This window comes from Narcine bancroftii, chromosome 3 (assembly GCF_036971445.1).
Source record: "Narcine bancroftii isolate sNarBan1 chromosome 3, sNarBan1.hap1, whole genome shotgun sequence".
Classification (NCBI taxonomy): Eukaryota; Metazoa; Chordata; class Chondrichthyes; order Torpediniformes; family Narcinidae; genus Narcine; species Narcine bancroftii.
In genome coordinates, this window is record NC_091471.1 from 271,616,686 (window position 1) to 271,633,551 (window position 16,866).

Consider the following 16,866-nt stretch of genomic DNA (forward strand, 5'->3'; position numbering starts at 1 on the left):
TTATGAGCACAAATCCTTGCTGCCTGCATCCTTCTTCCTCCAGGGTCCCTAAAATTAGCTTTAGCCTCCCTTGACCTCCCAAAGCACTGTACAAGACCAAGACTGGCCTGGCAATTGTGATTCAGAATCTTTCAAGAGCCCCAGAATGGGAAGACGGAAATCGCCCAGCTGTTAGCAGTATCAGAAGACCAGTCGTTTCTAATTTAATGCACCAATTTCCCAGATTGGTTGGGAACAATTAACATTGGAAAACAGTTAATGTTACCCCCGGTGCTTTCTGACCCTTTGGCTTCACGCTGAAGCCATGGTAGAACAGGGACAGCAAGTCGTCACATAATGCTGTTGACATAAATATTTACAGGTTGCAATCAGAGCCAAGTCTGCTCTGCGTCGTCAGCTGGTGAGCAGCCTGCTGTGAGATGAGAAAAATGATAAACAACACGTGTTTTGCTTTTAAATCGGAATTGGAAATCTTGATGGAATGTGTGATGGCCAAAATGTATAACATGCCTGTGGTTTACATCCAGGCTTTCCACTCCGCAGTCTGGGTAAGACATTCTTCACACAGCACTGACCCAATGTACTCAATCAGATAGTGTTCAGGGGAAAAAAACTGGTTCTAAAGAAGTCTTCCCACATTGTGTAAGGGAAGAGGAGGCCATTCTGCCCAAGGAATCTGTGCCAGCACTTTGGGGAAAAAAAGCAATTTGTTAAAATGGTTGTGATTTAATATATTTTTTCCTCCTGCCTTCCTGAAGTGGATAACTTTCACCACCGGGAAGTTTCACAGCCAGATCTGAGACCAGCCTCACCTCCTTTCTTGGAGTTGCACATTGCCAATTTTGAATGGGCCACGCTCTTTCCTTTTCAAAATCCAATAGCCCCCCCAGGGTCTGTGTTATTTATTTTACCAATGAAAGGTGACACAAATTCCAGCCATTTTTGTCTTGATAATGGAGAGAGGATTTAGCAGCTGACGCACTGGCAGGGTAATGTGATATGGAAGTCATGTCCGACAGTATACAGTAGTGGTTTCCCAACTGACCCCCTATACTCACATTCCACCTTAAGCAATCCCAATGCCATAAGTGCTCTGTGATTGGTAAGGAATTGCTTAAGGTGGTCTGTGAGTGGGAAGGGAGGATTGAAAACCAATGCTTTAGAACCTATTGTTACTAAAATATTTTGCTTGAGAAAATTTGCCATTGGCCCATTTCCTTTGGAGTTATGAAACCGTACACATAACGAGTCAATGAGGGACAATTAAAACAGTGGTTCTCAGCATTCCCTTCCCACTCACAGACCATCTTAGCAATCCCTTACTAATCACAGAGCACTTGTGGCATCGGGATTGCTGAAGGTGGGATGTGTGTTTAGGGGGACAGTTTGGAAACCACTGTCCTAGAACTTGATGAGTACATTGGCCGTAACAGATTGATCCACTCAAAGAGTTGTGTATGCCACGGCACATTTCCTTGCAGTGGAAGAATGTTATGCATCCAAGACCCTTTTCCAATGTTAGGGATACGATACTTTCAAATGTGATTGTAAACTGAGCTCCCAACAGCTCTCTCAAGTGGTTGGAGAGTTTCTTATGTTACTGCTTCGAATAAATGTGGATAAAGATTGGTCTCTGATGTCCTCGTCAATATTTATTGCTCTATCAAGGTCACTCGAAAACACACCAAAACTTATTTAAAAACCGTTTTTGTAATCTTGTATCTTATTACTGAAGGGGAGCTTATTGTGAGTAAATTGACCTTGGTCTTTCCTTTATTTCAATAATAACCACCTTTGAGAAAGTGCAAGAATTGTTCTAAGTCATTTTGGAACATCAGTGATGTTAAAAGCAGGGATTTCTTAATCAAAGATAGGGACTCTACCCAAAACTGTAACACCTCTGGGAAATGAAATCCTGGGCCAACTCCACACAGTAACATGGATGGTGCTGCAGCAACATTGCCACGCAGACGGAGCCTGACCCTGATGATGTGCCTGACTCTTTTTGAACAAGACTCAACATTAGCTATTGACGTGCACCTGTGAGAGGCATAAAACCCAACAGCAGAGGTGCTGAACGGGTCTAAACAAACAAATTAAGCGGGTCATCGACAATTAAAGAGCTCTGAGGGCCAGCCTCCCCGTCGGGGTGAGGGGATTCCCATGATGCCTCATTTACTGTCAGGCAACACAGAGGTGTGTACGGATTGAGGATATAGAGGCGGCTTTGTGCATTCAATGCTTGATGAGACCTGGGACTGTTCCCATGGAGTTCCTTCACTTCTGCTTGTTTAAGTAAGTTGATTGCAATTTGAGAAGAGAGGCCACCAGGAGGTCACAGTGACCAGTGGCTTCAGAAGTGCTGGCATTGGCCTGAGTTAGTGCAAATGGTTGTGCTGCATGCAGTGTGTTTGATTAGTTGACTCAGTACACTTTTACAGGAAGGGATTTATGTGGATGAAGATGGCAACAAAGCACAATCAGGGTTCCAACTGAAGGGCATTTTCAGGCACAAAACTGCAACTACCTTCATTTATTACCAATTCATGAAGTTTGTTCTTTATTTCGTGAATTAGAATTAATGTACCAAATAAATCCCAGTCATACTGAATCAGTTTTAAAAATCTCCATCCTCATTTATTGATAATTCCAATAGATCAAACCATACCTTTTACATGTATAATCATATTCTGACCTCAATGACATAGGCTGTTTTCTAATTAGGATTGTATTTAAATTTCCATCCCCAATATATGCACAAATCCAGTCCACCAATATATACCCTTCCTTTCCTTTCCAATCATCTCTGAAGACCTTTCATATAAAACCTCCCTCACCAGCCCACAATATTTAATTTCAGCCCTCAGATATAACATTTCCATCTCCCATATCTTTTAACTCTGATCCCAATACCTGACAAATTAGTTGCCAGAGCCTTTCTTCAGCCTCATTCCTCCTACAATCTATGAATTTAATCCCAGTGGGTTAACTTCAGCCCCAGTTCCCAAACATACACTTTCATCCCTAAAAATAAATCCCAATTTATAATCTTCAGCAGTGCCTAAATATATGGGCTACAATTCTACCCCCCCCCCACCGCCCAAACATGTAGATTTTCCAATCTTGATTCCTAGATCTCTCCAGTATATGATCGGAATCCTCCATTTGTCCAAATGTTTACTTCATCCAAAGTGCTGCACAACCAAAAAATTACTGTTTGGACTGCAAAGTCGGGCTGGTGCATGCCTAGCAAGATCCCACCAATGACACCAGAGTGATTGTCCTTGGATAACGATTGAGTGGTAAACATTGGACAGAATCTGCAAGGGGAAGCTGGCAGTTGGTTCAATGCCTCATCCAAAGGTCAGCGCTTCCAACAGCCCCGACGAAGAGCTCAGCCTCGAAGTGTTGATTGCCTGCAGATGCTGCATGACCTGCTGAGTTTCTCCAGCACTTTGTGAGCACCATACACGGCTATCAGCCGAGGTTTTTGTGCCCATGACCCGAGAGTAGGATTTGAATCCACAACCTTGCAACTCTGGTAAATAGGGGACCAAATGAGCCACAACGAAACTAGCTTTTACCCCATTAATGGACTTCATGAACCATATCCTGTAATCGAGTAAATCACCCAGAGCATATGTTTATAATTTTTAATGATATATTTGTAAATAAAATGATTATGTACTGTGTATGGAGCATGTGTGTGTATGCACCATGTGGAGGGTTGTATACTGTATGTACAGTTAGATGATAATAAGCTTGAATAACATGTGTTTGACTTGCCAATGAGGCCAACTTGCAAAGGTGATAAAAATTAAAAGAATTGATTGAACTGCTGATGCTTCTACCATTTTCTGACCTGGCAACTGGGTGCAAGTGGTCAGTTCACATTTTCATGAAACTGCAATAGTTGGTAATTTACATATACTCACAAACTGAGCCCTGAGAGCTACTGAACAAACGTGGATGCTCTCTGACCTGCTGACTTCCTCCAGCAATTCTTTGTTCACTCAGGATTTCCGCATCTGCAGGTTTTGTGTTTCCCCGTGAGAAGTGCCCATGAGCAGCAGGTTTCCTTAAATCACTCTGCCAGATTGTTGGGTCCATTTTCACTGACTGCTAGGTCTTGCCACAAGCATCAAGAGTCACTGGGGTTGTAGCCACCAATGTCCTGGGTGTATTTGACAAGGGGAGGCTGAAATTAAGGATGGGTCTCCGAGATTAATGCACTTCAATGTCCTTGTATTTCCCCAGAGTAAATCGGTGTCTCCCTCCGACAGCCTGCGAGCTGAAGAGAAGCACAGAGGCTCCCTCGACTACACTACCGAAGGCAAGAAGAGGAAGTGTGATGACAAAGACTCGGTGGGACATTATGTATGTCAGACAGCTTGGTTCACTTTATATAAGTAGCATGGCATTGGCATCACCAGAGAGAAAGAGGTGGCGGTGGATTGGGGGAGTTGGGGACAAATTTGAATCTTGCTTTGGTACGCAGAACATCAGAGGCCAGATTTATCTGTTTTTTGAATAATCCTGCACAGATCCTTCCTCCTCATTCCCCCCACCCCCCCAATCCAACCCCAACTTCTTTCCAGAGATGTGAAGCAGGTTTCCTCTGACAGAGCATCTTGTGAATCAGAGCGTATGTACGCTGCTTTGCAATCATAGTGGGCCTATGCAAGAAAATGTAATGACAAAACTTTCACAAGAACTAAGGTGTCTCTTAACAGGAAAATGTGTGTTACAGGCAAGGTTTTAAATATCACAAGATCTCCCGGAGTGTGTCAGAGTGCACGGTTTAATAACAATAGCTTCATCAGCGTAACGTTGACAGATAAGATGTTGTATGAAGTGTGACACAGGAAATGCGTGTGAGAACCACATATTTTAATTCTATCGGGGACTAATATAGATGCAAAGAAATTATAGGGACTAGCTAGTTATTTGCTAACATCAACCTCCTCGTCATTAAGTATAAAAGCACCGGTTATAGTGACCAGATGTTTCCCTCATTGTCTACAGCTGCTCTGATCCTTTTATCCTTGAGTTGTGACCTCGGTTCTTGTGAAATTGGAAATAGCAGGGATCATCTTTTCATATTTGCTTATATTTCTTGCTCCATGTTTTCCACTTCATCCTCAGCCTGGAATGTACCTCTCTATCAGTTACAGAGCACCCGACAAAGGCGAAGGCATGAGTGACAGCTGCCTGCATTTTTACAGCTGGGTCAGCATTTTGAAATGTATCCTGTGAGCCCAGTCACTACCTTGGACCCTGCTCCCAGAACAGTGTGGTGGCCCACCTGAAGTTGGTAGCAGAATAAAAATTCTAGGTGCAAGGAAATCTTAATAGAATTACAGTTGATTGTTTTGTCACTTAGATTAAACAGAAAAGCAGGAGTAGGCCACGCAGTCACATGAGCCTTGTCCATTTTCCTATTCCATCTCAAAATCGTCTGAGTTCCATAATGTGGGGGGTGGGGGGGGAGAAAAACCTCTCAGGTTCATTCCTGAATAAATAAACATTGCAACTGAATTTTTGGAGAAATCCAGAGATCGACAGCCTTCTGAGTAGAGAACTTTCTCTTTAACAGAATCATGTAGGTGGTAGAGGTGTCTGTCTGTAATCCAAGGGCGTAAGTTTAAGGTGAGGTGGAAGAGGTTCGGAGGTGTTATTTTTTTCATCCAGAGTTTTTAGTAAGAGGGTAGTGAAGTTAAGTTTTCTCACAAGAGTAGAAACACAACAATGCTGGAGGAGCTCAGCAGGTCATGCAGCATCCATAGGAGTTAAAGATATAGAACCAATGCTGGGGGCTTGAGCCTTTCTTTAAGGTATAACCATTATTCTCACAACATGTTTCATGAGCACGGCATTGAAGCTAAAGGCCAAATGCTGATCAACGGGATGGTCAACATGGATATGATGGGCTGAGGGGCAACAAAAAAGCTGCATGTGCTGACATCTTCAAGCAATGCTTCCATCTCTTGAACTCCTGTCCTTACTTTCTAACTTCCCTTCCCCTCCCCCCTCGGTCTCTCCCTAGAACTGTTTCTCCTCTTCTGCCTTCTGTCCAATACCCTATCAGTCCCTTCCTAGCTTCCTTCCCCCTTTATATCACCCCTTTAGTTCTTTCATCTCAATAAGGGGTCCCGACCCAAAATGTTGACTGATCATTTCTGGCCATGGGTACTGCCTGACGTGATGTCTTCCTTCAGCAACTCATTAATGGGCTGAAGGGCCTGTATAGCTCGATAACTCTAAATGAGCATTCCCACATTCCAAGATTGCTCTGTAGTTGTAGAATCTGCCTGAAGAAGCCGGACTTGGCTTCCACCTGTCTGTTTCCCGCAGTCTTGTATTCTCAATAGAATGATCTTTCTGTGTGTGCGAGACACTCTAACTTTCTCCTCGCAGGCAAACCCCTCCTCCCAGTAATCAGTTTTAGCAAAATCTGGACAGAACTCTTTTGAAATATTGCACCATTCTTTAAGGATACATTCTCTATGCGATGGTTGCAATGTTTTCCATGTGCAAAATGTGTTTCAACAATTTACAAAAGACTTCTTCAACTGCTTTCCTCTGAGTGCTCTGGTTTCGTCCCATGCTCAAAAAACGTACACGGTTTGTAGGTTAATTGGTATATTTGGGTAACCTCGGCTTGTGAGTTGGAAGGGCCCGTTATCGTGCTGTAACTCTAAAATGAAAAAAAAAATGAGTCTGTTCCAAATCTATGACCTCTACTACATGAAGAGGAAGGGAAGCCAGCTCTCAGGTTTCCCTTCCAGGCCACACGTCGCGCTGACCTACAGATGTACCTCAGTTCTCTTCTGCTCACTGGGAGAAAATCTCTGCTCATAGTGTGGGAGGAGCTTCATCAAAGGATGACAGCTTTTTGAAACCCCGGTTCATCTCCACCATCACGCATGTAGGATCAGCGGCAAGGGTTTGTCTCGGCCAATGTGCTCACATTTTGTTCACGAATAAGTGAAGAGAAAAGTTCAAACATTCCTTAACTACATATGACTCTGGCTTGACAGAATGTGGTGTCAAGGCATTTACAATCACTGAGTCTTGCTGGAAAAAGAGCCCTTTGGTCCTCCACATGCATGGATGGAGGATGAGAAAGGAACAGTTGATTTTATCACGTGTTCATTTTGCGTCCTTCATCTTTTAATCCGTCAAATGAACCTTCAGCTCTGAGTTAGTACATCTTAGATTCAAAGTGTGTCTGGAATAATTCCCCACTATGGTACAGGGGGGGTTGCTGTGCATGAGAGGTGCCATCATTCATCCAGAATATTAAATGTTCATGATTACCTTCCCAAAGAATATAGGGAAGAATCCCCATGGCCTCATGTTGAGGGCTGTCTCATTGGCCAATACTTAGCTGCCAAGAATAATGAGCAGGTCCTTTATTTTATTCACTGTATTAAATTTGAATTTTAAATTTAGGCGTGCAGGCCCTCTGGCCCACGAGCCCATACCGCCCAATTACACCCAATGGATCTACAACCCCATACATTTTTGAAGGGTGGGAGGAAACTGGAGCATTTGGAGGAAACTCGCACAGACACGGGGAGAACATACAAACTCCTTACAGACAGGGCCGCATTCGAACCCCGGTCGCTGGCGCTGTAAATGCATTGTGCTAAGCACTAAGCTGACTGTGCCGTATGTCACCTCGTGGTGTGCAAACGCCGCCACATTTCCTACACTGCAGCAGTGCCAATATTTCAGAAGTACAACATAATAGAGGAGCTCTATTAAGACGCCATATAAATGTAGGGCTTGCACATTGTGAAGCTGCACGTTATATGAAGTTACAGCTGCTTTATTATTGTGACTTCACTCCTGCATGTGCATCCCCGAAATGTACAAAAGCAAATACTTATCTGAGTGAGACCTTGTGTTTAAGGAGAATATACCCTTATGCCACATTTTGGAATTCCCACGGGAATCTCATTAGTGCTACTGTTCGAATAATTTTGTATTAAATTGTATTAAATTGAATAGGTCACACAGCAGTGAGCAATCTCACACCTCATTTGTCACTGGTTTCAGTGCACAAATACTTGATAAAGGGAAAATGCTACAGTGATGCACATCTTTTTTATTAAAATTAATTTCCCTCCCATTGCGCAAAAGAAAATAATCTGAATGCAGAGTGCCTTGGTAAACCTGGCTTCCTGCTCGCTTGCACAGTTGCGACCTCCATTGTTCAAACTCTTGGGGCTACACAAACTCCCAGCCTGCCTCCTGTGTGCCTGTTCCTGAATATCCTGAGGTTTTTGGAGTGTTTCCCAGGACCTTCCTATAATGGGATGATGGGGGTTCCATTGTGCACAACTTGCCCTGATAACAAAGCTGAAGCAGTTTGCTCAAAAGGCTTTTCTCCCTTAATTGGTATGTCCCGGAGTTACTAATATTGTGCGTTTATTATCAACAATCCACTAAATGCTAATTCGAGGCTTTCTCCCTCCTTTTCTTTTTAATTTCAAGTGGCATTGAATGATTCCTAACCCTGTGTGACTCTTATTTAAACACAAGCAGTCTGACCGAGGTGCCTTTACATTAATCAGATGCCTCACTTGTCCTTCTCACACTGTGTTAAGCACCCACACAGCACAATTTCAATGAGCCAGGTAGACTTTCCCAAAATCCTGCCCAATATTTATAACTTGATCAACTTAACATTATCGGAATATTTGATCATAATCACTTTATAGTTATTGGGACCTTACCGTGTGTGAATTGACTGTACAGTTTCCAACTTTGTAACAGAGTTGAAGTGCTTTGTGGACAGCAAATGCTTTGGGTCATTCTGTAAGGGATACAAAAGATGATTTTTTTTGCCTACACCTTGAAGAAGAGTTCAGGCCAAAAATGTCAATAATATTATCTTTACCTCCTATGGACACTGCGAGCCTGGCTGAGTTCCTCCAGCATTTCGGTGCGTTTTTACTGCAGTCAGAGCACCTACAAACTCTTGTGTTTTACTACATAAAAGATGCTTTGTCAACGTGCATCTTTCTTCAGTGAAATGCTCAAAAGCTGCAATGTTCGTATCGGACAGCGTTTAAGACATTGTGAGGTTAGGTGAAGGGGATGCCATTTGCCTCACGGTGCACTCCGTACCAGGGGTGTAGGTCGATTGGGTGTAATTTGGCGGCATGGTTCTGTGGGCAGAAAGGGCCTGTTATTATGCGTGTGTCTAATATTTTTAAATTAATAATTACTCCAAATGTTACATCACAGAAGAACAAAATAGAATAAACAGTGATCTTCATGTGGCTGTGGATCTGGTTGCATGCAAAAAATATCGACGTTTCAAGAACAGATGTCACTGCCACAGTATTTGATTATCTAGTGAAATCCTTTGGAATCCACTCAGATGATACATAAAAGCAAGACGTACTTTTTTTTGCTAGCTTTGAATTTGACCCATAAATTTGGTCACCATTGGAAAATCAACAAGCCAGCAAGGTGGCAAAAAAGATTAATGGGTGATGCTGTGCACTGGGTTCGAATCCGCCGCTGTCTGGAAGGAGTTTTTCGTTATCCCCATGTCTGTGTGGGTTTCTCCAGGATGCACCAGTTTCTTCCCATACTCCAAAACATAAAGGTTAATTTTGTTGTAATTGAGTGGCTCGGGTTTAAATAGCTGGAGTCTGCTTCTACCATGCTGTAAATTAAAAACAAAACAGAGATATCTCTCATTTTCTCATCTGGAGCTGTGGGTGCTATTAGAAGGGCAACGTTCTTCAGGTGTTTTTTGATAATGAGCCATCGTTGGTGCAAGTTCTCGCAGCACTGCACTCAATAACTCATACAGCCACCATGTTCAGGAGGAAGTCAGGGGTATAAGACCTAGTCCTCAATTGAGGGCTCAGTAGTGGATAGCTTCAAATTCCTGGGTGTCAACATCTCCGAGGATCAGTCCTGCAGTCTCCATGTTGATGTAATCACAAAAGAGGCTTGCCAGCGGCTATACTTTGTGAGGTGTCTGATGCAGTTCAGTACGCCAACGAAGAGTCTCGTAAACCTCTACAGGTGTACTGTGGAGAGCATTCTGGCTGGTTACATCACTGCCTGGTACGGAGGCACCAACTCTCAGAGCAAGAATAAACTCCAGAGGGTTGTTAACTTGGCCTGCGCCATCAATCCATCAAAGACATCTACATGAGGCAGTGTCTTTAAAAAAAGCAGCCTCTAACCTCAAAGATGCCCACCACCCAGGCCCTGCTCTCTTCACTCTGCTATCATCAGGGAAAAGGTACAAGAGCCTAAAGACGAGCGCTCAGCGGCACAAAGTCAACTTCTTCCCTGCTGCCATCAGATTATTGAAACAAAAACCCATGGAGGTTTCTTCAGGTTGGGCCTTCAGAGGACACTGAGCCAACCATTCAGTTCGGTGACATTCAGCGACGGGCCATACACGATGCCCACATCTTGTGAGGAAATGAATCAATAAACTCTTGCTGATTTGTTGATGAGCTCTCTGACCATCTGATGCTAAGGAAATCTGGTCTCTGTAGCACCTCTGAATTTAATCATTCCACTATTGCCATCAAGGCCCAAGGTTCTGAAATCCCCTTCTTAAATCTTTAAAAGTTAATTTAATTTAGTTACTTGCTGGTAACCGGCCTTTCTGGCCCACAAACTCTTAATTACACCCATGTGATTAGTTAACCTACTAACCCGATGTCCTTGGGATCTGGGAAGAAACGAGCACCTGGAGGAAACCCATGCGAGCACAGTGAGAACGTACAAACTTACAGACAGCGCCAAATTCAAACCGGGTCGCTGACTGTGTAATAGCATTGCACTAACCACTCTGCCCATTCTTTCACTTCAAAAGCAATACTTATAAGCCAAATATTTCAACTGTGCTTTTGCTCATTTTCTCATCACATCACCTTACATGGCATTGATCTTGTTTGATATTCGTCAGTGATCTTGTGATTTTACTGAATGAATGATGGTATTTTAATATAACTTGTTCACAAATGCCTGGTCCAAACCCTGTGACAACGTTGCAAGTTGCGATCGAAGGCCTAACCCATATCTGATGTTCAATGGGCTGACGTTGGTGCTATGGGCTCTGTATTAAGGCTCTGTTCAGCTTCCACCCCAGATCCTTGATACATGCATAAGCACACTGTGTGTGACATGGATGACCATACCATCCTTCCTATCTCTCCGCTGTCTGCTCAAGAAAACCTAAACATTGCAGAAATCCATTTAAAGGCACAACTGACTTCACAGCTCCAACTCAAATAATTTCGGTGGCAACCCAGAGCTCAGTGTGGGGTCCTGGAAAATGAATCCAGCTCCGGTCTTTTTCCAAGGGTGGCTTTCAGTGTCCCACTCCCTTCACATTACTGCCCTCTCCTGGTCACTGCCACCTGTGCTGAAGCAAGTCCAGTTGCCATTGCTGGGGCTGTAACATACCCTATGGTGGACCTGCGTTATGAGTAAGTTACATAACGCAGTCATTGGACAGAAGTATTCAATTCTACCTCTAATAAAGTCCTGGTATCCAGTAGATGCCGGATAAGTGTATTTTCCTGTTGCTTGAGATTGCGAGTGGCATGGATTGGTGAACTAACGGCGAGGTGCGCCAATTTTAAACTTAAGAATTTTTTAACTTATTTCTATGATTTTTTTTGTCAGTTGCTTTAGTTCCAGATAACGGGGATTTTACTGTAGCTAGGAATTCGGTACTCAAGGTATTTACACCAAATATGCACATAATATGGAAGATCATATATCTTAATTATATACACCATGGGGTTAAAGTAGATGTAATAAATATTTCCTTCTTTGTACAAATTATGTGCTAGAATCCTTTTACACGTGTCAGTGTGAACAGAAACGTTGTGGCTGCAATGTGAGGATATGAGAGAGCCGTGGACAGTTGGAGAGGGTCTGGATCTTATTCCTTTTGTTTTCTCCTGGTTTTCATTGACAGTTTAGTCAGGAGTTCTTGAAGTTAACGCCCAGAAAATGTGGTTCCTATTAGCTGTGATTTTGAATTTCTGCCCGCATCACACCAGTGGAACTGCTGGCTCACCCCTTCAGTGACTTCTGGAGCTGTCTGTGTGGACCTTGCATGTTCTCCCTATGACCGCATGGGTTTCTCCCTGTGCCTCAGTCTCCTATCATGTCCCAGAGATGAGCAGGTTTGTGGAATCATTCACCACTATGAACTTCTCCTCGCATGCGGCTAAGGAGTACAATTTTGGGGAAATTGATGGAGAGAGTTGGTTGGGATTGCTTAACGAGTCAGCACCAAGTCGAAGGGCAGATGGCCTGCTCCATATTGAATTGAAATATGAAAGTATGAACAACTTACGTTTACATAATATCATTCATATTAAAACTTATCTCCCAGGGCTGCATCAGTTGACAATGGTTTGTACCAATGAACAAGACACCAGCGAAAGTGGACCAGCAAGCTTTGTAAGTGAGGCTGGTTTCTTGGAGGAGAATGTGCAAGCACATTGGTGGAGGAAGGCCACGTGGTCCATGCTTGCTGTAAGCAGACAATGGAGTGGGAGAGTGGAGGTAATAAGAGGGTGCCCCTCAGTAGTTTGTCACTTGGCTCTCAGAGCAGCGTTAATGCAGGCCAGGACCCTTGTCGGATCCCCGCAGACCTCTGTGTGATCTGCAAGACACTGGGGGATGAATTACCAATGAAGTGTGCTCTCACCACATAAAGTCCAAATAATGTGGCTTCCACAAGTACACATGTCTGATGTATGGATGCCATGTTGGCCAGTCCGTGTTTGTGAGTTGGCTGCTTTCTAAGCCTCTGTTCTTGGCTTGGCTCTGGAGGTCACTGGCCTTCTGAATTGGTTGCTAAGGAACATGACTGTGGGTCTGTGGTAGCAGCCATTAACTTCAATTTGAATTGTAAGAGTGAAAGGAAGAAAAATGGGCCCGGCTCCAATTTCAAATGGCCCACACGGAGTGCTGCTGTAATTATTACTTTTTATTTATTATCTGACGTGGGCCCAAAATGGGGTCTTGGCCCAGACAGCAGCGAGCAAATCTGGGGACCTGGTATGGGCTTAGCTGTCACCAAGCGGCCAGTCGAATTGCTGGCGTGGCCCAGCTTTGTTACCATTTGTTACGGCGTATCCTTGGTCAGTTGCATGAAGCCAGTGATGTCTTCTCTTTGGCTTGGCTTCGCGGACGAAGATTTATGGAGGGGGTAAAAAGTCCACGTCAGCTGCAGGCTCGTTTGTGGCTGACAAGTCCGATGCGGGACAGGCAGACACGGTTGCAGCGGTTGCAGGGGAAAATTGGTTGGTTGGGGTTGGGTGTTGGGTTTTACCTCCTTTGTCTTTTGTCAGTGAGGTGGGCTCTGCGGTCTTCTTCAAAGGAGGTTGCTGCCCGCCAAACTGTGAGGCGCCAAGATGCACGGTTTGAGGCGTTATCAGCCCACTGGCGGTGGTCAATGATGTAACCAGTGATGTAACCAAGACGTAAACAGCCCGTCCGGAGCAGGGGCTCCACTGAAACACAGTGTTTCTCTTCCAGATCGGAGGTTGCAGTAGCACGGTGTACCACAATTACAATCGAAAGGCTTTGTTGAAAGATCAGAATTAGAATTTATTGTCATGAACACGTCACGACATTTGTTGTTTTGCAGCAATGTCACAGTGCAAACATTATATAAACCATCTTACAAGATAAATAAAAATAGTGCAAGGGTAAGAAAAAGTCCAAGTAAGGCAGTGTCTGTGGTTCGTTGTTCATTCAGGAATCTGATGGCAGAGGGGAGGAAACTGTCCTTGTGCTGGTGAGGGCTCGCTTAAGGTAACAGAGTGAAGAGGGCATGGCCTGGGAGGTGGGGGTCCTTGAGGATAGAGGCTGCTCTTTCTTAAAATGTCCCCGACGGAATGAAGTCTGGTGCCTGTGATTTTTCAGGCTGAGTTAACAACCATCTGGAGTTTATTCTTGTCCTGAGAGTTGGTACCTCCATACCAGACAGTGAGGCATCCAGCCAGAATGGTCTCCACTGTACACCTGTAGAAGGTTTTGAAAGTATGGTGACAACTGGGTGCAGGACAAGCTAAAAAATAGTGATCATTTCAGTTTGTTTGGGGGACAGTAGGATTTTTTATTTTTAACAGGTGGTCTCCTAACCCCAATGAAGATTTTAATGACGATCTTTCCTCCTGTGGCTATCATTGGAGCCATAAAACGGTTTCAGTCGAAACTATTTGGCTCAGCAAGTCCATACTGAAACCAAGAAGATCAATTCCTCTGCTCTTTCCCCCTTGCTCTGTGAATGATTTTCTTTTTAACACTATGCAGTTTGTTTTTGAAAGCCCTGATTGTATCTTTTCCAACCCATCTACCAGGCCAATAGGTGTTAGGACCTGGCAGTGGTTTTCCTCTTTGCAATCCAATTGAAAGAGACCATCCCTCCCAGAGGGCTCAACCTATTGCAAAGCCTGTCAGCTTGTAGACTGCAGATTGAAGTATTTGCTTTTCACTCCAGCCTCTCTCAGCCCTGCACACCGTGCTCCAGAAATAAACTGATTTGTTCACCATATGCAGTTATCTGGTGAGTTTTCAAGGTTTTGCTAGGGCTCCCATTTTATCTGGATCAAAGGGATGGCATTATTATTCTTACCCCATGTCCCACACCCAATGTGCATGACTTTTTTCTCTGGATGGATTCAGTCTTTGGAGCTCAGTATAAGAGTCACCTGGCTATTCCCATTCTCTACCCTCAACCCATACCTTGCCGATCCTTCCCATTTAGACACAAATCCAGTTTCCTTCTGAGCAACACAAACAAATCTCCCTTCACTCTTCCCCCACCAGTGTGTTCAAGACCCCAATCATTTGCCAAGCTTTGCCCAGGTCACCTTTGATTCTTTTACCAATCACCTTTATTCCATGTCATAGAACACCAGAGCACAGAAACAGGCCATTCAGCCAATCTACTCCATGCCAAACAATTTATTCTGCCTACTTCCATCAGCCTGCACACTGATTAAGTCCCTCCCATCCATGAATCTTCTCTTAAATGTCAAAATCAAACTCACATCCATCACTTCCATTGGCACCTCGTCCCACACTTTCACCACCAACTGAGTGAGTGAAGTAGTTCCCCTGAAGCATTTCACCCTTAACCCATTTCCTCAAACTCTTGTCTCACCCAAAAGTCTGTTGGCGTTTACCCATCTATATCCCCCATAATGTTGAACATTATCAAATCTCCTCATTTTCTGATGCTACAGGGAATAAAGTCCAAAACCTATTTAACCTTTCCCTGTAACTCATGACAACACCCTTATACATTTTCTCTGCCCTCCTTCAATCTTATTGATATCTTCCCTGTAGGTCAATGACCAAAACTGCACGCAATGCTCCAAAGGTGGCTTCACCAATGTCATATGAATCTCCCTTCATTCTTGATTTCCAACCACTGGGATACAGTTTCTCTCCATCTTTCCATCAAACCTTTCATGATTTCAAATACCTCTCTTAGATCCCCTCTAACCTTTCTTGCTCCACACAGTGTAGCTTCAGCTTTACCATTGTTGGATCTCATAAATTTTGTAAATCTCTTCTGTATTATCTCTAAAGCAGTCAATCAATTTTTTGGGCTATAATCCCCCACCCCCCCCCCCCCTTTGGGGCTCAAAGTTTATGGGCCCCCCCCCCGAAGCCATTCAGTTTAGTTGGTTTCTTCCATACTTCTCTCCTATCAACTACATTAAAAAGAAGCAGAAAAAAAACTTTTTAAAAATTTGGACGTACAGCACTTTTGGCACTTTTGGCTGATGAGCTCATGCCACCCAATTAACATTAACATTTTTAAAGGTGTTCGAAACCGGAGAACTGGGAAGAAACCGACACAGACACGGGGAGCATGTACAAACACCTAACAGACAGTAACGAATTTGAAACCGGGTCACTGGCCCAGTATCAGCGTTCAGCCCGTGGCTGCCTGTAAACAAGCTGTGGTCCCCAGGGGAGTCGTACGGTCACCATCGAGACTGGCTCTTCTGAAGACGTTGTATCCTTCCTAATGGGGTGGTGCCAGAACTGAGCACACTGCTCCAGCTGCAACTGAAAGCTGCTCTGTCACATCTGTTGATAAAGCCCAGATGCCTTTTGATGTTGGCAGCCTAAAGAAGGAGCCCCCACCACCCTGGGCACATCCTCTTTTCACTGCTGCCTTTGGGCAGAAGGTATGGAAATCGGAAAACCAGCACCTCTAGGTTTGTTTCCTTACGAAAGACTCTTGAAGCCCCTGGTACACGAATCATAGACTGCTCCAACTCCGCAAAAGGACTGTCTTTACTATTGCGCGGCTACTTTTATTGTTCTAGGATTATTGCGACTATTATTTATGGATTTCTCATCTCTATTAATTTAATTCAATTAGTTTATTTTTATAGTGTTCCTTTATAAATTCCTGTTTGGCTGTAACAAATGAGAATTTCAGTGCATATTTACATTGTCATTATTTTCTCAACCTTTCCAACAAAACTTGTTCTGCCATATCTCTGTTTCTCGGCCTCATTTAGAAGTGTGCTCTGTAGTTAATCGTGCCCCTACTCACTCTTCGTACCAAAGCGTAGCACTTGCATTTCTCATCTGAATTAATCCAAGTGTGTCGCCTGGCAGTGTAATTACAATGTAAAATAAAACTTATGATGTGCATTTTTCTTCTGTTGAAAGGATACAAAGAATGTCCAAAGGATTTATTTACCGACTGGTTTATAGGGTGTGATAAACTTGCTTGTTAAGGAATGGTTAGCATTGTGCAATGTTTTCCAACCCCTGGAATGGATATAGATTCTTGTTTCAAAATAGGGCAAAGGATCATTTCCT

The 16,866-nt window shown here is 43.7% G+C and overlaps 1 protein-coding gene across 3 annotated transcripts in view; it reads left to right on the plus strand.

Annotated features, from left to right (window-relative positions):
- The window catches only part of LOC138758771 (transducin-like enhancer protein 4), a 209,670-nt gene that overhangs the window by 166,335 nt on the left and 26,469 nt on the right, over positions 1 to 16,866 (plus strand). For 2 of the 3 annotated variants that reach the window (XM_069928143.1, XM_069928144.1), the window contains exon 10: positions 4,258 to 4,377. In XM_069928143.1, coding sequence (XP_069784244.1) covers positions 4,258 to 4,377 — 120 coding nt within the window. The remainder of the gene's footprint in view (positions 1 to 4,257; positions 4,378 to 16,866) is intronic. The other variant, XM_069928142.1, reaches the window with a different exon arrangement.